At 41.8% G+C, this 20,267-nt stretch overlaps 2 protein-coding genes across 3 annotated transcripts in view; one reads left to right on the top strand and one right to left on the bottom strand.

The window, feature by feature from the left end:
- LOC124407311 (disks large 1 tumor suppressor protein) overlaps positions 1-20,267 on the top strand; it is a 361,750-nt gene that overhangs the window by 92,041 nt on the left and 249,442 nt on the right. The gene's annotated exons all lie outside the window — the stretch shown is intronic.
- Positions 4,439-8,713, bottom strand: LOC124407461 (odorant receptor Or1-like). Its single transcript, XM_046883600.1, has 7 exons — positions 8,610-8,713; positions 8,171-8,534; positions 7,648-8,078; positions 7,339-7,438; positions 6,588-6,692; positions 5,881-6,036; positions 4,439-4,590 (listed from the first exon to the last, which is right to left on the bottom strand). The coding sequence occupies exons 1-7, from the start codon at positions 8,711-8,713 to the stop codon at positions 4,498-4,500; spliced, it is 1,353 nt and encodes a 450-aa protein (XP_046739556.1). The 3' UTR covers positions 4,439-4,497.

The raw sequence follows: 20,267 nt of genomic DNA, 5'->3' as shown, positions 1-20,267 counted from the left end.
ACCGAGAGAGAAAGAATGACAGAGAGAGAGAGAGTTCTAATGGATGCTGGAGAGGGTCGCGAGATATCAGAAAAGACACTTGCTTGGGTCAAAGGCTATCAGATGTCGTTTCCCTAATTTCCCACGGCGGCTACCATTGTCGATTCTCCCTTGAAGTTCCCCTCTCCTTTCTTCTGTCAGTCTTATTCATTCGGCTTCCAGTCCTCCCCGATAACCATCAGGTAGAGGTGTCGCGCACCCCTCGGTACTCGATAAAAAAAATTTCTTTCTTACTTTCAGCCTCCCTTGAATTAATTTTAGATATTCCTAAGGTATTTCCGTTTTTATTTTCGGTTGTGTATCGCGGTAGTCAGTATCAGCTTTTCGCGTTCCACTTTGCGAGATCCGTTCATTTTCTCTTTTCTTTCTATTTCAATATTTTTTCGATAAATTGATTTTTGGTCGTTTTGTCACCGCTACTACAGGGGAAATGAGTGGAGATTGGCTGGTTTTTTCTATTCACTTTTCTTAAGAAGTGCCCGTCGTTGCGTACGATGTGTTTGAAGAATATGTAAAAAAAAAAGGAAAAAACAAAAAAGGACAGTTGAAAAACAAAATGTAAAGAAATAGATAAAAAATGTGATAAATTTTCCTTCGAAATTGGAAACGGTAACGACTTTCACTCGATAATTAACCCGGTTTTGATACCCGGCTCTTTGCTGTTCGTGCTCCGTAACGATTCGGTTACGAGGCGGCTCGTCCGACGTGCCCTGTAATGGCAATTAAGAACTGCGCTTTCGAAATTGAACGTAAATTTTAACGGCTTTGTTCACGCATACTTCGCATCATCCAAGCCCATCTCGATGTGATAGAGGTCAAATAGGGTGGGCGTCAAACGTGGTTCATTTTATCCCCTTCCAACATAATGGAGAACATAATACTTGGCGACATTGATTGCTCGGTGTTTTCGCCCGTATCTTCTTCATCACCGCGCTGTTTAAAGGAGAGAAAGATACGCGCGTGGCGTTAGAAATACTCAGGAAAGTCGAGGAGGCCTGATGGCGGATCTTTTGATCTTCGACTTTGATTCGAGTACACTCGACGAACCCTTTTTTCATCCTCACCTTTCACCCTCCCTATTCATCTTACACGTAAAGCTAGCCTTCGAGCAATCCACATACATTTTCTCATAAACTGATCGAATGAACTTAGGGTCAATTGATAATAAGCGATTGCTTGCTCGGACTGTGTACCATTATTTTCAGGACCTTATCGAATTGGGTCAGTTCCGAAGGTCTCAATCTTTGGATTGTACGGGTTTAACCTTTTTGGATCAATTCATTGCAGATCTTGAATTAACCTCTAGAGTTACATGGAACATAAACTATTCTTTATAGTAAGCCAATTTTTTCGTCTCCGGGTTACGGGGTAGATCGTGTACATTTCGATGAGACTTATAATAATATGAGTTGATTTAAAATAAATGAGAAAAAGTTTTATGTTATGTGTGACAAATATGATGAATATTTCCTTTTATTTCAATTTCTTGAGGTAGCAATAGCCGTAAATATATGATATATTCATTCATTCATTCATCCATTCATTCATTCAGTCATTCACTCGTGCAGTACATAAATTATTTAAAATGTCTTTCTTTAGTTAAAATTATCTTTGCTCGTTTTAATTCACTTGTAAAAGCAATTCTTTAATTTATACTACACGTTGAAATTTGTAACGATTGCAGCAACTTAATCGGCTTATATTTTTTGATGCTCCTCAATCGAAGATTTCCAAATTGCGACAGTTTCGTTTACGATGTTTATAATCGTTTTATATTGTCGAAGGAACGTTTCAATTTGTCAAAATCTCACTTCACTTTTCATTTGATGATCTTGAGGTAATGACAAGAGGAGCGTTCAGAATATAAGGTGACTAAGTTAGTTAAGTGTGTAGGACAAGGATTTGAGATCTGGTGGACGTAACAACTGAAACGATTTTTGGCCCAGGAGATATTCTCTTTCCACTGGCAGTTCCCGTTATATACCAAGAGCTATAAAAATGATCTTTCAAGTAGGCATCAGGGCTGTCACTGTAGTCCGTCGTCAGTTCTGCTTTCGAGCCCGGGTCAATCTTCAATTATCCTTTTCTGAGAGGATATCAAAAAGACTCTGAGTAGATTTTTTCTGATCCCTTGAAACCTGACCAGCCAGCTATATCGGGAATAAGATCTATCAGGACGAGACGTTGATGGAAGGTGGAATACAGTGACGAAGGGAAGATATTCGAAGCCCGAGAAACCAAGGATGAGAGGTGGAAGGGGGGGGAGGAAGATAGTGTAGCCACTTAGCCACCCCATTTACCGCTTGGTCGCGCTAAACTGATATAAATTGGCACATCACACCCACACCATTCAAAATTCAGAGCTCAGGATTAGGCCTCGTCGTCGTCGTCGTCGTCGTCGTCGTCGTCGTCGGCCGTTGGATTCCCCCAAGTGAAATGATCTTTCCAACAAATTAATTCCCAACTCTGACCCGTCGTTGAGTTGGCGTGAATAAACATCCATTTCACCTTTGCCGTAGAGACACACGTGTAACAACAAATTGACACTGTTGTTTTGCAGTATCTTCAAGTCGTCAAACTTTAGGACAAGCTCGTAGGGTAGGATATTGTTTGCGATGTAAAACGTGGATGGATTTCTTACGATTCTCATGATTTTACTCTTGCCGGCAACTGTATTGGCAGAACGATGCTACGCGCTATGTGATGAACATCTCGCGTTCTTCTTTGGTATGCCAGCAACTGCTAACAGCTCTCGCCGAGAAGTGAACTGCTACAGTTACGAACCAGTTGCTGAAGCCTCCTCGCCAATTTCTATCCTCCTCATAACACCCACCTACCCTCGTCGTCCTCACAGGCGAATTCATTAGCGCGGCTATCTGTCCACGGCAGTATCGGTGTCAACAATCGTGACGTGCATGCACATCCACTCACTCTCTAATGCTCCGATATATTGATCACGTTCAAGATATAACCTGCAGCCTGCAGCCTCCGGGCCTATCTATATCTAAAAGTACCTACCGTGAAACTCAAATTATATTCTTCTTATCCTTTTCTTTCGAACGGCTATCATTCCACGATGGGGAACATGATTTGACCACTACATCGATTGAAACGTTTATCATTGTGTTGAATAAATGTTTGAAAATTGGATATGAGATTTTTATATCTTTAGTTTTGTTTCTGTATATGTATGTACGTATATACATAAATCGTAACATATTCGATAGATATTGTCCAAATATTTTACGCCTATCAATCGCGTATGTAACGGATGCATGCTCGTTCGCTCTGCTTGCTTTAAGCTGCTCAGCTGAAAAATATTTATATTTCACCAGTTATCTCGACTCGCTTGAAAACTTGCATGGATGAAATTATTGATCTACATTTTATATGTATATCAGAGTGGCTCGAATAAATAAATTTTTTTTTTTTCTCTAGCGTGGATAGAAAAAGTTGATTTCTGGGCTAAAACAAATTTCTGTGAAAAGAGAGCCCTGTAGTAGCTCAATTTCAAAAGGTCGTCCACACGACTTTTGTATTAACCGTATCTGATTAGCACGTGAAAAATCAGAAGGGCAGCGACAGAGGAAACTCCAACCTATTCCTAAATAAGCGCACAATCCACTTGTTTTTTTACAAATTGTTTCGTGAAGTGCTTTGAGTGTTATAACCGTACACCTTATCGTATGGATGGGAATTTCTGCTCGATTTAAAAAATGCGAACAGTGTTAGTTCATTTTATTTTACTTTTCTTATGCGGTGATGAATGATTTATTCGAGCTTTCAACTACGTCGAGGGTTTCTTTTCCTCGTCACAAAACGTGTACATAAAAAATATTCCGATTCGGCTGAAACAGGAATAAAATACAAAAATTGGCTATTAGCTTAGGGCCGTTTCTTATAGACTGATCTCATTGCCACGGATCCCGAGGTCTCGGTTATGATATAAAGTCGACAGGAACCGTGCAGCTTATCATCTCTTTGGGGAATTTATTTTCTGTTTATTTATGCAAATTACTCACTTTAGGCCTCGCGATGATAGAAGAAAGTTGAGAGATGAGAGTCGGAGCGATGAAGAGAGAGAAAGAGAAAAAGAGAGAGAGAATGGCGTAGGGTAGACGGCGGGCGATCAGTCCATAAATGAAAACGTATCTTCTTCTCTGCTATTCCTATCTCACTTATACAAATGAGAAGAAATTGCGAACGGCGTTTAATCAAACGACGAGACTTTCAAATAGCAAACTGTTTGTCAAAATTAAAACGAAAATGAGATATAAATAATGCCTCATCCCTCTGCTGAGGGGTGCTTTATACATCTAAATAACATAATGTACGTTTGAGTTTATGTTACTGGGTATAAATTGAGGCTCATCAAAAATCCCTTTTGCTTCGGTAAGTCTATTCACCCATGACAGAACGATTGCACGTACTGTCTAGATCCTCGAATTTTTCTTGGCTTCACAAGTTCCTCAAATCGTCTTTTTCAGCCTCTATAACTCTGCTGTGGACGCGCTGTAGAACCGCGTAGAACGAGTAGGCGGTGCGAAGAATCTGAAATATGAAAATTTTCCAAGTTATATAGCTATCAAGAAATACTGAAAATTTATTTTCTCCGACCGGTTCGCGGGCACCCGAATTGCCCTTGATGTTTGCTATATGTTATCACGTATACTCGACAGCTTACTAGAGAAATGATGCTTCAGTCGAGTCGAGTGCCGGGCTGACGCGTGTGCACATCTCTTTACATCTCGCTCTTTCATTTTCTTTACTTTCGCGATTCCTCCTGCAGTATCTCAGGCGAGATGCGCTGAATTTCTCGAACCGTGTTGAAAAAGTAGGTACGTACCAATGTCGAAGGTTTTAACAAAACATCGCGCATCTATACACACGGGCGTGAAAAAGTGTTTCTAGTATCTGCGAAGGATATTACGATTCTTTTTCAAATCTCGTTTTTTCACTGCTGTCCGATTCTCAAGTTGATGAACGAAAGTTTGGACAAATTTGGAAAACATAGGCGTACAAAGATATGTTTAAAGCTACGACACTTGTTCTTTGGAGTAAAGAAAAGTAAACTGACGTAAGAAAAGTAAGGGAGGAGGGGTGGAAAATTGATTCTGAACAAGGGGTGAAGGTGAGAAAAAAAAATTGATCCTGAAGAAGAGAGATGTACTATAGATCAGAGAGGGTGTGGAAGAATGGTAGCAAAAAATAAAACTCTGAGGTATGCGGTGGGAACCTTAAGGTATGGGGAAACTATTCTCTCACATCTCGCTTCTTTCGCTGATCCTCAATTTTTCGAAGCATTGTAGCGCGGGGGAATTTATCTCCCGGGCACGAACACGCTCGGTCTTAAAGTATAAATTCATCTACCGTCGAACTCGACGATCATCTTCTGTCTACCAGAGTTCTATTCACTCTCAGTAAAAAGTCGATCATATTCGTTGCTTTGAATTTCCCGAGTCCTTTGGATCACGTGACTTATAGTATAATTTCACCGAATGCTGAAAATGGTGAAAAGTGAATACTCGTGTATCCTCCGAAACAATTATTCGCAACACGAGTCGCAGTCCGTTCTTCTAGTTAGGTGCAGAAACGCGAACTTTTTAATTAGCCCGTTAGCTAAGCGCATTCACCTCAACTCGGCTGAGTAGCTGTTTAATATCAGGCCGAGAGTCTACTTTTGGGGGAGTTAACTGTTAACATTACACATTCAACGTTGAGGGGATAAATCGTCTAAAACTATTGGATATCTCCATGGTGCGATTTTCCACGGTATTCGGAGCAACCAAGGAAAATAGTGAGGGAGATCCTTTGCCGCCTCCGTAGGTGTCTTATACTCACCATGGAAAACGTTTCCAGCGACAGATTGAACACTCTGCCGACGGTGAGCTTATGGGCTCGCTGCATTCGACACATCACTATACGCAAGGTATTTTTGAATCTTGGAGAACAGGTCGTCCACCGACATTGGAAGGGCGCCAACATCAGGTCCTCTGACTGAAAAAACGATTTCTTCTTCTTATCTTTGCAATTTTTGTTACCGTTAAAGTGCGATGGGTGCTGGGTGGCATTTACAAAATCGCGTCGATGGCGCAATTTTCAGGTTTATATTTATTGGTCGTGAGTGGTACCCGACGCGAAATGGGTGCATGTGAAATATTAAAATTGCGACTCGAAATTCTCACTGGTGGGTAAGAACCCTCTTAGCCGGTCGGGCGAAAGCTCCATGGGCGTCGTTTGCTCTTGGCTTTCAGGTAATATCAAACTTACATATTTTCTGCTCTCCAAAGCCGCGGCAGCACAAGTTTTTACGCTGCATGGTATATCCTGCTGTAGATTCTACGCTCAGACATTTTCATCGCTTATTCTGTAATCCAGCTTTCCCTCATACATACTCGACTACGCGTTATAATATACGGCTGAACGTATTCTGACAACGATTAAGCCTTTAGCAGCGAGTTTCCTTGGCTTGACTGTACTACCTCAAAACCGCATGTCTCTCTCTCTCTCTCTCTCTCTTTTCATTTTGGAGTTTCGCAATTTTTCACCTTATATATTATCCCGTTTCCATGCCAACAGTAGAAGAATATTTCCAAGAGCATGCAGCCCTGGTAGAGGAGCATTGAGCAGAACTGCAAGCTACCTGGCGATAGCTAGAATGGTGGAAAAGCAATTTGAATAATTATTGTCACTTGCTATTGATTCAATTAGAAAGTTATACGACTGTGAGGAACGCGGGGATCGGGATGTGGTATAACGCGTTGTAGGTACGTGAGACTGATCTCGAATTGGGAACGCGCCGTACCTACAGGAGAGTAAGGGCGAAATTGAATTTGCAAATTCGTAAGTGTACACAAGTATTTGCAATGCCGTATTTGCCAGTTTGTTTCACTCGAGTTTATCCCCCCTTCCATTTATAGGGGTGACTATAAAGACCAGCTACTGAATCTTAATCGGGGATAATAACGGTGGATATAGTGGCACCAGTGGCACCAGTCGACCTCGACTACGAGGCTAGTTAACGAGATATGCAAATATCGGTTGGTATACGTCACTTGCTGCTTCACCGGGCTTATCTGGTTACTTAGTTACTCGGTCATATCCGGCTTGACCATTACGTTAAGTTACATCCCCTCTCCATACGCGCGTTTTACTCTATGTTAGTCCGTCAACTTTAGCAATGCTCGCCACCATCTATGCGTATTAAGGAAATTATTATCGACGCGAAATCCTAAGCACTCTCACAGTCATCGTCGGAGGGGGATTCAATACAATCAAACTCTACTTATGTTTACTTACCAAAGTTAACTCGAAACACGTCAGGCAGAGTATGATACTGCTAACCGCGAATTGGACGAGAATACCAATGCCGAACACGTCCTTCACTTCATTTGCGAATCTGTAAAGAATTTTTTCGTTCAATATGCATCTATTATATATATTTTTATTTTTCATTTTACGCACTTTCATCGATTCATCGAACAATGACTGAGCTGCCTTGTATTTTCCCGGGATTATAAGAAAAACTCGGTATAAGATCGGTGAAAATTGAACGTTGGCTCTGGAATTTAAAATCGATCAAAGCCTGACAAAAGGGGTTCAATTTACCTGATGATGGCGCCGTGATGTTCGATGCAGCCGACGATGCGCTCATGTAAAATATCGTCTTGCAGGGAGCGAGGTGGAAATTCCTCTGGAACGTTGCCAGTTCTCAGTTTACCTTTCAGCTTATCCTCCGCTCTTACGACGTTCGATATACGTCCAGCAGCACGTTGGGTTACCGCAGTCTTAAATTCCGCGGGATTCTCCTCGTCCTCTTCATCCTCTTCATCCTCTCTACCGAGGTTGGATAAATCGTGACGAAGCATGTCTAGCTGAGCACCAGCGAGCGCCATCAGGCTCGACGCGAAGGTATCCATCATTGCATTCATGAAGGCGTTCATCATCACCGCAGCAGTTTGATAAGCGTAAATCACTTCGAAGATAGGCGAGTTGCTTATGTCGAAGGGGAACCAAGTTTTCAACGGCAAACGCCGCGGCTGTATCAACGAAAAACTTTTCATCATCCAATTTTCGTCCAAGGTTCTCCTTGCTGCGTCCCTTGAATCTAATGGATCGACTAATTACTCACCCTGGCGCTATCCACCATCGGGACGATCGCCCAGCCTATTACAGTCGATGCACACATCAGGATGAAGAGTATGTTGTCTCGATTCACCACTTTCACCGTCAACGTCAAGATATCGCGGTGCGCGTTATGCTTCGGTAGGAAATCCCGTTGAAGCAAATTTTCAACTAGTTTTTCCACCCGTTCACGACGTATCAGGAAGTTGAACAGCTTCACGACGGTACCGATGTGCGTCAAGAGCAGGAATGATATTTCACTAATGGCTGTCAGATTACCCCAGATCACAATTACGTAAATTATTTCCGTTGAAAAGTAAATGATTGACAGCGTCGTGATCATTATCGTGCCGTAGATGTTGTAGATAAACCTGCGGAGAAACCGATTATCAAATTGTTGGCCCTTGAAGTGGTCGAAAAGTGAAAAGCTGAGGTGAACAGTTTACCTGAGTGAACGGCTGTTTATATCCGCCGCCCATATTCCCACTGATCGAAATACCCATAAGTTGATGGTGAGAGCATCGCGGGCACTGATTTCGTCCTTCATCATTTCATCCGGAACGTCAACAGGACGATTTATCGTTTAGAATTTCTGACGCGAGTCAAACGGCGAATACCGAGAGCCTCTGCTTCTCCTAGACTCTGCTCAAGTTGGGAGGCGGAGTTTGATTTGATTGGAGTGGTGAATTAGTGCCGAGGGATGTTCAGTTTCACTGATGACTGGTCGTCGGCTCTACTTTATTACCAATTCATCAGCACCTTGCTCCACCCATCTGGGTAGTGATTTTACGACTTGTAAATTTGCAAGCCACACGGTTGATGGTTTTTCATTCTTATTTCGATCAGCATCCATCTTGTCCAGTTTCACAAACAACTTATAGAGGTGTGAAAAAGTCTTTACCAAGTTGGAGATTTTTTCCCCCTGTAGTAGGTCTACCAGTTACTACTTGGAACGGATATACGCGAGTAGGTATAGTGCGGCTAATAAGCGGGTTACGTCATTGTACAACGTACGTACAAATTATACGTAGCATACACAATGTCCGCTGTGCCTCTTCTCATGCCGGCATTGTTGGCGAAAGACTTAATTACCATTCGGTCGACAGGTGGACCTTCATTATTCACTCACTCCGACCACGCTCATTCGCCTCAGTCCACTCTCCCGAGGGAATCCCTGGACTTAACTAGGGCCATGCATACACAGGCACGATTTCATCCACTACCTGTCTTCTCTCGAATCATTATAAATATTTCGTTTCAGGACTGAAACTAGTTTTAATACGGTAAACGAAAAAAACAGTTTCCTGAGTCAGGATTTCGTTATTACACGTGGCGTGAGTTATGTGTGTTAGGCGAATCGATCAACGGAGTTCCCTGTAGCTTCAATTTACATGAATTTGTGGAAGCTGCGTAATTCGAGTTGAAGATGTGGGTGGTCGGTGCATTTGAGGAACCGCGGTCTCGATTCTAAGCGAAACTGACAAGTAACGCGGTAACTACGTGGAAATTGAATCTGTCTGTATCAATAAACCCTTATACCAGGCAAGACTCATCAGAACTGATCACCAGAGAAACAGCTTTGGCACATCCTTACGAGGCGGAATCGCAGCGGTAATTTACGGTATCGAATTATAGTAATCGGATCCGGCGAACCCCTTTCAGTGCTGCTGATGCGTCTTTTCATTATTATCTCCCTGTGTGCCGGCAGATCATGGTAAAAGTCAAAACGCCGCGTGGAGGGTGGAGGTTGGAGGGTGGAGGGTGGAGGTTGTGGAAGTGACTATCGACATCTAGGTCAGGGCGTCAGACGGCGCTCTTTCACTTCTCCCGATCGTAACCCTCGTGTCGTACTTACGTCTAAGTGGAGTGTCCCAGTTTTTATCTCCGAGCAAGTAGAGAGGCTGGATATTATCGATAGATGGAACGACGGTTCGAGTGGTGCCTGACGCTCGAAGAGGATGAGGCACCTCGTACTTTTACGCAACATCCATTCCGCACACCCAACTTATACACTTCGGGAAATTTTCACAGTTAATTGGGTGATCAATTTTTCACGTCAAACTTTCACCCTGTTTCTCTTTACCTCTTTACTCGACCCCCGGGTTCCATTCTCGACTTTTCCGACAAGGAGAGGATTTTTTCACCCTCGTGCGAAAAGTTGATTTGATTTCATGGTCCGTTGGCTCCCCATACGCTCCTCGCGAATGCTTCTTTGAAAACAGTAATCTACTTTCCACCATCGAACGAAGGTCGTCTCAACTTAAGGTTAGGGGGGTACAGCTTGGACGGTCTAAAATCATACCTATTTTTAGGAGTTTCTTGTTTTTTTTTGTGACGATGAAAACACTTGAAGCAATTTCAGTTTGAGGACTCAACTTGAGTTATGATTTATAGTTTTAAGAACATTTCAGAATTTTTTCAGCGAAATTATTCAGAAAATGGTGATATAAGTAACGAATGACATCGAACTCGAGGGCTTTTGCGGTGGCACGTCTTCCGACATGATTGGCCAACTTGTAACGGATAGAAAATTTTTTCTTAGTTAAAAACACCTTTTCCTGTTCGACCTCGTAGCCTAAATGTAAAAAAAAACTTTCAAATACATACGATTATAAAAAAATTTTGGGACTGAAATTCAAAAATCTAGCTACGAAGTCGAATCGATAAACCATTTTTAAAGATTGCTTCCAAAATTTGAGTTGATCGGATGAAAATTGACCGCGAGATCTGCGCCATTGGATTGAAAACGTGATTTTTCGCTACATATATGCGTTCTACTGTCATTTTGTGATTGAATTCAATGAAAAAACTCTGAAATATTCTTGAAACTCGAATTGCTCTAAGAGTTTAATTTTCTTAAAAAAAAAAGGAAAACTTTCAAAAATGGATAGAATTTTCGACCACCGTAGCTGTACACCCCCCTCCCTCTCCTCCCCTCACCCCTTATTTCAACGGCTCTCTCCTTTCTCCAGTCCTTTCTGAAGGTGACAGTTTACCTCTGATTAAAGTGAAAATGATGTCGTAAAGTTGCACCGGAGAAGGCTGAGAGGAATTCCTGTTGGCAAAGGTGGGTGGATGGCTCGTGGCAAGCGTCAGGTACTAACTCACCGAGTCACCCTCGAGGCATGCAAATGCGGCACGGTAGCTCGCCAAGTGATTTACTTGTTTAATAATCTGCATCGACTATCATAATTTATACCCCGTTTGACGTTATTGCGTTGATGATTAATATCCGCTGTGAAAAGAAGCGAACGAATAATTCACTCGGTAGGTGTTACCAGACGTTGAATTTCGCTTCGATGCTTTTCATCATTATAACCCCTTTCACTTTGAAAGCACTCTGGTATTATGGTGTTTGCTCTAAACTTGTCTTTGCTTAGTTTCTCCAGTTGGGTTGTCTAATCTTCAAGCATGTATAGAAATACATCCACTACGTACGAGGTTTGCGCGATCGTTTGTCAAACCCCATTCGTCGCGTCGCGTCGTCTCGTGCATATGTCCGATTAATTACGGGCGTCAAAAGCCTGCCGGTTATCGATGGTGAAAATATTTTAGGGGTACGTTAAACCGCACCGCGTCTAACTGTCCAGATCTTGGTGTGTAATTTATGTTGGGTACGTTTTTCCATTTTCATTATCAACCCGTCTGTTATCAAAGGGATGAATAAATCAGGACCCATCCCCGGCGGTTTCTGCGGCTTGAATCTATCTTCAGCACGATGGTTGAAAAAAAAAGTCAACGGGCTGAATGGCGTGACCTTTACGAATCGTTATGCGCTCAACGAAGCATTTAAGGAAGCTTCTGTCATCGTGTAGATGGTGATAATTGTACGATACTGTTAATAAGTCTCCGTTAGCAGCTCTTGTCGTTGGTTAAATTATAATTGCGTCGAACGAGAGCGTGCAAGGATATTAATTGGATTTTACTGCTTCAACGGTTGGTAATTTAGAGCAGCGGAGGCGTTTGCGCGATGTCGCGAGGGTTAATGGGAGGCTGAAGTCGTCGATGATTTATGACCGGGGTGACGAAATTGGACTTGCTTCTTGGACTTGCGACGGGCGATCGGTTAGTCACAGAGCATCCAGCTCTCGATCTTTGAAAAATTCAAAGCACAAGCTTGAAAGAGGAACGAATCGAAGGGCGAGACGTGAGAGAATCGGTTTTTCCTTAGGCGGAACTTATACCTCAGGATTAATTAGGTTCGGATGTTATCTGGAGGGGAAATTCTCTTGATTGTTTGCTTACTTCGAGGTGGAGTTTCGAGGAAGCAGAGCGAGGTGATGCGTTGAGACTAAGCCAAAGCCCGTATGCTCAATCTATTATCTTCGGTCAGATCCCTTAACGACACCCTGAGCGATACAAACCAATCTGAAGATGGAAAACTGGTAGGGAAAGATGCAAAGCGCGATGGGAAAAGGAACGGCGTGTTTTCAGAGGGATTGAGCTGATCGGTTGAAACGTGCGTTCCACACGATACTGCGAGCCCCTTTAAAGCCCCGTTCTTGTTTGGAAAATACATACGTGTATCCTGCCGAGGATCAAATCTTTCCCACTTCAAGGCTCGCGTCAAATCCTCACCCCGGACGTCACCTGGAGCAATCTTTTACACACTTCAACGGGCCCGTTCAATGCAACCTGTTTTGCCGAAGCTGATTCCGCCTGTCAACGATATACATATTGACAATTTTGCCTTTTGCGTTTTTCAAGCTCACCTTACATTCTCTTCGTTTTTGTTGGGGGATGCAGGAGAACGGGAAAAGGTGACGCGTGCATATTCTCAAATCCTGATCTCGTGCTTTCTTTACTGGGACAGGGAATTCTCGGAACTTCGGGATTGCGAAGGATGGGTAAGGAAGAAAGCAAGATTCTCTTGCACATAATTTATCCGCATCCATATAATATACCGAAGCAAATGAACGCAATGAAGTATCTCGAATGGACGGTTCCATCCCCTTTGAATTTATCCGACTTTGAATGTCCCAACATTCATCCTGTTTTTACCTGGCGGATGATAAGTCGGACCCGAATTATTGAACGAGCAACGAATGGATAAATTTTTTCAACGATCCTGTCATCATCCGATGATACGCGAAAAATCCGTATCACGGATTGCAATAAGAATATGCAATTCGCCTGTCGTATAAACCATTCTCCAACACCTTGTTGCGGTGCACGTGACCAGGCTTCAGGGGCGATTTATTGCTCTGACAAAACAGGAGCTTGCAAGTCCCCGTGGTGTGCTTAGATTTTAAAATTCGGCTCACACGCGGCCTTAGTCAAAGCACATCCGTGAAAACGGGATTATTCCTATGAATTCAAGGCCTGATACCCTGTACTCCATACCAACTTCACTTCTGCATCTCTTTGTCTCTTTGGGAAGGTGGCTGAGAGCCTCCTTTTTTTTATTTAGTTTCGCAATTCGCTGGTTTTATTCGTTAATTTTCAATCCCTGCAATCCTCTCACACTATTGTATATTTATGATGATAATTTTTCTCCCTTTTCAAAATATTATTCAACAAATTTAGTATGTCATGTAATTTATACTCGACGGTTTAGATGAAAATTGCTTGATTGTATGTCGAGAAATCAATTGATACGGTTTTTATGAACCGGAAAGTTTATCTTCAAAAGAATTTTTTCCAAGTAATTACTAGAATCTTGTTTTAACTTAGTTTTCATATTCAAATAATCAGGTGAATTAATTATACCATTTACTGTAGTTTTTAAATTCTTCGATAACGAGACTGAACCAGAGTCTAGAGAAATCAGTGTCGGAGAATATTTATTTTACGGTCCGTTTTCAATTCGAATGAACGACTCGATTATCTGGTATTAAAAAAATCCGCACTGCGTTAACAAGGCGAACAACGTAATAACAGAAGGATACCCGAAACTTTTCAATTTATTTGGAGAAGTGTAATAACGAGTTTTATTTCACCGGCATAGCACTCTCCCCGGTTGTATAATACAGGTAATTTAACGGAACGAATTTGTATATTATACGAAAGTTTTGTCGTCTTCACTTTGCTTCGGTGAAATATATTTTTCTCTTCTCCTTCCTTTTTTTTCGCCCGCCTTTCCAAGCTTTCGTTACGCCGAGCTTCCCTCGCTTCTTTATCCCTCATCCTCCTCCGGTGTTTCTCTAAGGTCGTCTCGTTTACGAGGAGCTGTACGACTTGCTTGAGGATATTAGACTTTAAATGACGTTATTAGAACTTGACTTGTTCAAAACTATACCGTACAACCTGCCTAACGCCCTGATACACACGTAGTTTATACTTTCGATGAAGAGATGAAACTTTTCCACCTTTTATTACCTACAACGTCTCACCGCCATTATATTCCCACCCTCCTTATCCTTACCATTCTTTTCACACTCGATTACCGTTCATTGCGGTGTAAATAATAAACATTTACTGGGTCTGGAACCCAGGGTGAAAATTATCAAATGTATTTCAGCCCCCCCCCCCCCCCCCCCCCCCCTCCTGATTTTCACCCTTCACGTCGTAATTCAATCAATTTCCAATTACTTCCTTACTGAAAAGCTGCTGACCGTTCGTAGGACGTGCGGAAAGCGTTTATACCGGGCCAGGCCTTGACCTAAGCTCACCGAGACTCAACGACCGATTCGCCAAGGGTCTCAGCTCCTCGTTTCGCAAGCGTCTCAGCTCCTCGTTTCGCAAGCTGGCACCCTTCCTTATACGAAAATTCGTGCTAACGGTACTGTGACAAGGGATCTAGGTGGACATGATCTGTATTCCGTCAGAGACATCAGCCGTATAAAACAATGTCTTGATTATTTATCGGACTCATCCTCAGTTACAGAGTTTCGGTAATATTTAATTAAGTAATATTTATCGTCGCCTGGCAATGAAATTATAAATATTTTCCGAGGTTGAGGTAAGGATTGCAAATTTTTCAATCGCAACGCCGGCAATTAATTGTTTATAACGTTGACCCTATTATCGGCCACTCGATGGAATCGTTATTACATACGTTTACGATAATTATTCGCGCGATGCGTTAAATTGCATTACGCGGTCAGATACGTAGAACTATGGAAAATGTGTGCGGGAATAGCACCGAGATTCCCATTGACTCGAGAATTAATGCGATCATACATTGCTAATTTGTTTTCAATTCGATCGCTAGCCGCAACGCTCGATAGAATAATAAACAGTATTCCATAAACCGCAACGTTATACCATGAATACCTATTATACGCGTTTATGTAAACCAGACTCTACAAAACGCTACGACAAAAATGACCCGATTTCGAGTATATTTTACAGGTAATATTACTAATTTACGATCTATCTATAAAAATTATGAACCTCGTTATCGTTATATTGTTGTCGAAATTTTTCTCAACGTCAACAATCGAACGATAAATAATTGAATAAACGTCTATGTATAGGTACGTATATGTAACGACGAAAAACGACAGGCAATCAACGAGCCACGAGGGTTCGTAAATCGTGTAAAGCCAATCAAATTGGGGGGAATAATGAAAAGGAAAGTCAAGTGCAGATAGACGGAAACCCAAGGTTGGGGGGGGGGGGGGGGGGGGGGGGGGAATTTGATGGATATATAAATCTGTTCATTGTTTAATTTCGGAATTATAAATTGATGCCTGGTCACAGCTGCAGTGTTTGTTTTTAATTTTCATAAATTTTCTTTAAAATCAAATCAATTCGACGATAAGTGTTTATTCTTAATTTGTGCGTGCGTTTGTGTGTATGTGTGTGTGTGTGTGAAGACAAAATACCCGGGTCTCTGCGTATAAAGAAAGAAAAGTAGAAGAATAATTGAATAAAATGGAAAAAATAGGAAGGAAGGAGATGGAGAGAAGGAGAAAAATGAATCGTCAGCAGGTGTATTTGAGATGAATTCACGACGACGAATATTCTGCAAACTCCAATCAGGACTGTGAACTTTGGAGGCGCTATAAACACCCCGAAATAACACGCGAACCGGCTGGGTTTTGCCGTTAGGTACGCCGTCCTTATTACCCGGGTAGCATAAAATTCAATTTGAGAATATACTCGTTAATTTCCACGGCTATACACGGACAAGCATTATAACAAACCGTTTCATTGTCGTGTTTGCCGTTGCGGTTATACGAAGTCCTGCTTTTACTCGTGCCTCCGCAGAGCGAGTGGAACCTTGAGTTCCGAGTTTCGAGGATCTTGTAAATTCTTGATTAAACATACCTCTCTCTCTTCTCTTTCACCCTCTCTCATCCTCTCTCGACGCTGCGGGTGAGAATCGCGCGCGCGCGCGTGTGTTTTCGGTGTGTACCTGCAGCGCCGTTATGAACACCGTCGCACATCCCTTTCGGCTTTCATCCCCCTTTAACACGAGGTTCTTGGGACCCGCACTCCGCAGTTTTCCTTACCCTTAACTCCCTCCTCCACCCTGGCAGGCCTCTCTACTCCAGACAAATATCTCGAACACGCCAACGCACACGCAAAATGTAGCCAACCGCCAAATGCGTCGTTCAGTCAGGCATTGTTACACGCTTTCTGTGCGGAAAGACCTGCGGTGCAGAGGCTTGTGGAATTTTGTTGGTTCGATAAAGTCTTTCGTGTTATATAAACTAATTGATGATTTATCCGCGTTACGAAACTACCACGCTTTATCGATAAATCGGATTGACTCGCACGCATATTTCAATCACGAATTGTTACGAAAATGCGACGGTGAATTCTACAGATTATATATAAGTTGGAGGTAATTTTGCAATATCGTATCATTCTGACATATTATCTAGTTTTTCAATCTTTACAACATCATTTTTACAGTTCAGTTTACGCTGTACACTTTTCTTCAAAAGTAATAGTTTATGGTTTTAATTCTCAGGTTCTTTAATTCTACAAAATAATATCAACTCTGTCACACAAGACTCAGAGAACATTTGCCGGAAAATTAGTTGTTCATTCGTATGATCTACACTTTTTATTTTCTAATTTTTAATAATCTTAGAGAATTTTTGTGGTCTTTTTAAATTACTTTAGAGATCTTGAAAGTTTCTACGATGATCCCAGTAAACGTGTTAACACTAACCTGAAGAGATCGGTAAACAGTTTTAGTGACAAAATCACGATTTCAAAAAATTCCCACGAGTTCCATCTAATTCTTCCTTACAAGATCGCCACTGAAACCACTCGCGGATGAATAAGGTTAAGCTGTTCGCAAGCACTGTTTCTGGTTCCCGAAAAAGTGAAACCTTTTTTTCTCTCTCAAAATACCACCGAGTGTTAGATAATCCTACGATACCACTGGGCGGCGGTAACTCTGCTGTTTTTACCGTGGATTCTGTATCAGCTGTGGGCAATGGCAGGGTCTACGCGGCCTTAGAAAACATTCGATGACCAGCGGTGATAAGAGTACGTCGGGAAGGTCTCGTGAACGAGGCAAAATTACCGGATCTCAAGCAGCCGGATGTAAGGATGGAAACGAGGTGGGTTGATGACCCGTCACCTTTCTTACCCGGGGCTAACCGTGTTTGTTCTTCTCGCCCGAGGTACCCAGTTTTACGTAGGTATACGTCTTGGAGGAATGCAATTAGGGAAGGCCGAGGCGTTGGCCGACTCGTCTTTCGCTCCGTTCACCATTCCCGGTTCCCAGTTCCCGGATGGCGCGGAATAATTCTGAGCTCGGGAATCCTGAGGGAGCTACGAGTCCCCGGCCGCTGTTCATCGCCTCATCCTCATCCTCATCCTCATCCTCATCCTCCTCTTCTTCTTCCTTCTCGGTAATGTTCCAATAATGCGGTCATTAGTTAATGACACTGGTACACCGCTGCAGGCGTCTCGTCTCGTCTCGTCTCGTTCGTTTTCGTCGCTACATCGTCGATGCTTATAGATGACACGGGAGGAAAATCGACTCGATGTGGTCGTGTGCAAAAGATAATGAGCGTTATTATCTGGATAGAGATTGAATTATTCATGTAGCCATTCGTCCATGGCATGAGATTAAGGATTAAAGTCTGTCTTTCAATTATCTATACGGCGTAAAAGATTAAAAATCATCTTTATCCAACAGTAGATTTATCTAGATGAATGACGACCCCGAATCGTATTGTTTGTATGAAAATACAATTTTTGCTTTGTTTTTTTATCTTTATTTTCTCCTAGGTGATAGATAAAAGATACAGATGAACATTAGATTTATATAAATGAAGATCAACGACGATCTTGACTCGCATTGTCTTATTTTTGACGTTATTGATAACGTAAAGCACCGCAGAAAACTCGGGCTAAGACGTAACGCTTTCATTGGTGATACGTGGACCGCAAGGACACGAAAATCGATTTTAGCATCCGACGATGAGAATTCCGCGAAAATTCGACTTACTTTATTCGAGAACGGGGGCGGAAACAGAACAGCAATGCCCGCGGGATGAAAAGCTTCGACTATTCATTCTCGAAGCGCGAATATGAGCTGACTCATACGTGGAACGTAACGTGTGAGTCGAGTTTTCTGTCGTGAAAATATCTCCCGAAATGTGTTACGTTTTTAGCCACCCAACGGCTGCAAGAACGCGGTTTCCTTTTATGCTTTATAAGCAGGTACCGAGTCGGTCGTTACTGTGTTTTGTGGTGTCTTTACAACGCGGCGACGGGATTGTATCTACCATTTTTCCGCAAGTCGGAGGAGACGGAAGAAATTCTACCCTCATTTCAACCCCACCACCCTCGTTTCTAGACTCTCGACAATCACTCGAGTTAGTTGTGATTCAAAGTACCAACGTGTAAATACCGAACGCCTCTCAATTACTTTTTACGACGAAACTGCTCGAACATATTACTGTATATGCACAGAGTGGAATTGAATGTTTTTACACAGACAGATACATTTTATACGTATTTTTTTTTTCTTTTCTTTTTTTAACCCGTTTAATTGATTCGTCAAATTCATTCGTAACTGACAAAATTACGTTACCGAAAGCTTTGAATTTTCTAATCCAACTACGCTCGGGTTCCGATTTTGTGTGAAACTTTCTTTAAAATTTATAACAATTTTCTATAATGAAATTTATTTCAGCATTTCATTGATAAAAATTCTTTGAAACGTATGTGTAGATCTATACGTACGAAAGTATCGTATTAACGGATAATTTGTAGATTTTTTACGACCTCTCAGCCCTTTATTGCACGCATATATAATGTGTGTCAAGATCGTAGCGGTTCACCGAGTTCTGACAAGTCGAAATGAGGGATGCTGGACTGCAGACATGGGTTAGGGAGTTGATTTCTCAAAGGACCCTTACGCCCATAAATAAATATAATATACGTATATGTATAAGACATAAGATACGTTGCGAGTGTACGTGTAGACATTGTATGTATGTATGTACGTACGGATCTTGAAACTATAACGACGCCAACCGACGGCGTTTCATAAGGGAAATGCGTGAACCTGCAGTATGAATGCAAAGCGTTCTATAAACCGTCCCTCGGAATCCTTCCTCACGTTTTCCCGACGACCCCGAAAGTGCTGAGACAAAGCTTGAGGAGACTGCGAGGGAAAATTATCCGCATCTTTGCTGTAATTTGCCCAATATTATTTAATATATATATATATATATATATATATATATATATATATATATATATATATATATATTAAATTGCATACCGCAGAAAGACGATTTGTCGACTTCACGAAGTACCCACGGTAAAAGAAATTTCCTTTCTGTTTCCTTCTTTTCATTCAAGGAAATTTCGAATCATGGGAAATGATTCAATAAAACAGTGATCAGAAGAAGCGTTTATGTTTATTATCTAGCGAAACTTACACATATTTATTCGAATGAGCAAAATATTTCTTTAACTTTGTTTTACCGCAGTATCATTCAGCTTATGCCTAGTGAACAAGACGAAAACAAAAACGTTATTTTGCGGTGTGAACATGTGGGTGAATATTCTTTTGCAAAAGTTTTTCGGGGGTTTTTTTTTTCACCACCCTCGGTCTACGTGATATTGATTTCTTGAAAATTTGTTTTTTGCTTGTTTTACGCGCGGAGGTAATCCATTACAGTAACGCAATTTAGGGCAGTGTAAAGTTTGTCCAAGTTATCTTTCAATAAACAAACAAG

Source organism: Diprion similis, chromosome 1, assembly GCF_021155765.1.
Source record: "Diprion similis isolate iyDipSimi1 chromosome 1, iyDipSimi1.1, whole genome shotgun sequence".
NCBI lineage: Eukaryota > Metazoa > Arthropoda > Insecta > Hymenoptera > Diprionidae > Diprion > Diprion similis.
This window is presented reverse-complemented; position numbering and strand designations above follow the sequence as displayed.

What these genes read in the sequence shown, in the direction of transcription:
- LOC124407461 (XM_046883600.1), bottom strand. Translation starts at nt 8,713, where the DNA reads ATGATGAAGGACGAAATCAGTGCCCGCGATGCTCTCACCATCAACTTA. An exon ending in CATCACGGCGCCATCATCAG is followed by an intron (nt 7,439 to 7,647) that starts GTAAATTGAACC and finishes AATTCTTTACAG; the next exon opens with ATTCGCAAATGAAGTGAAGG. An exon ending in CGTGTTTCGAGTTAACTTTG is followed by an intron (nt 6,693 to 7,338) that starts GTAAGTAAACAT and finishes CCACCATTCTAG; the next exon opens with CTATCGCCAGGTAGCTTGCA.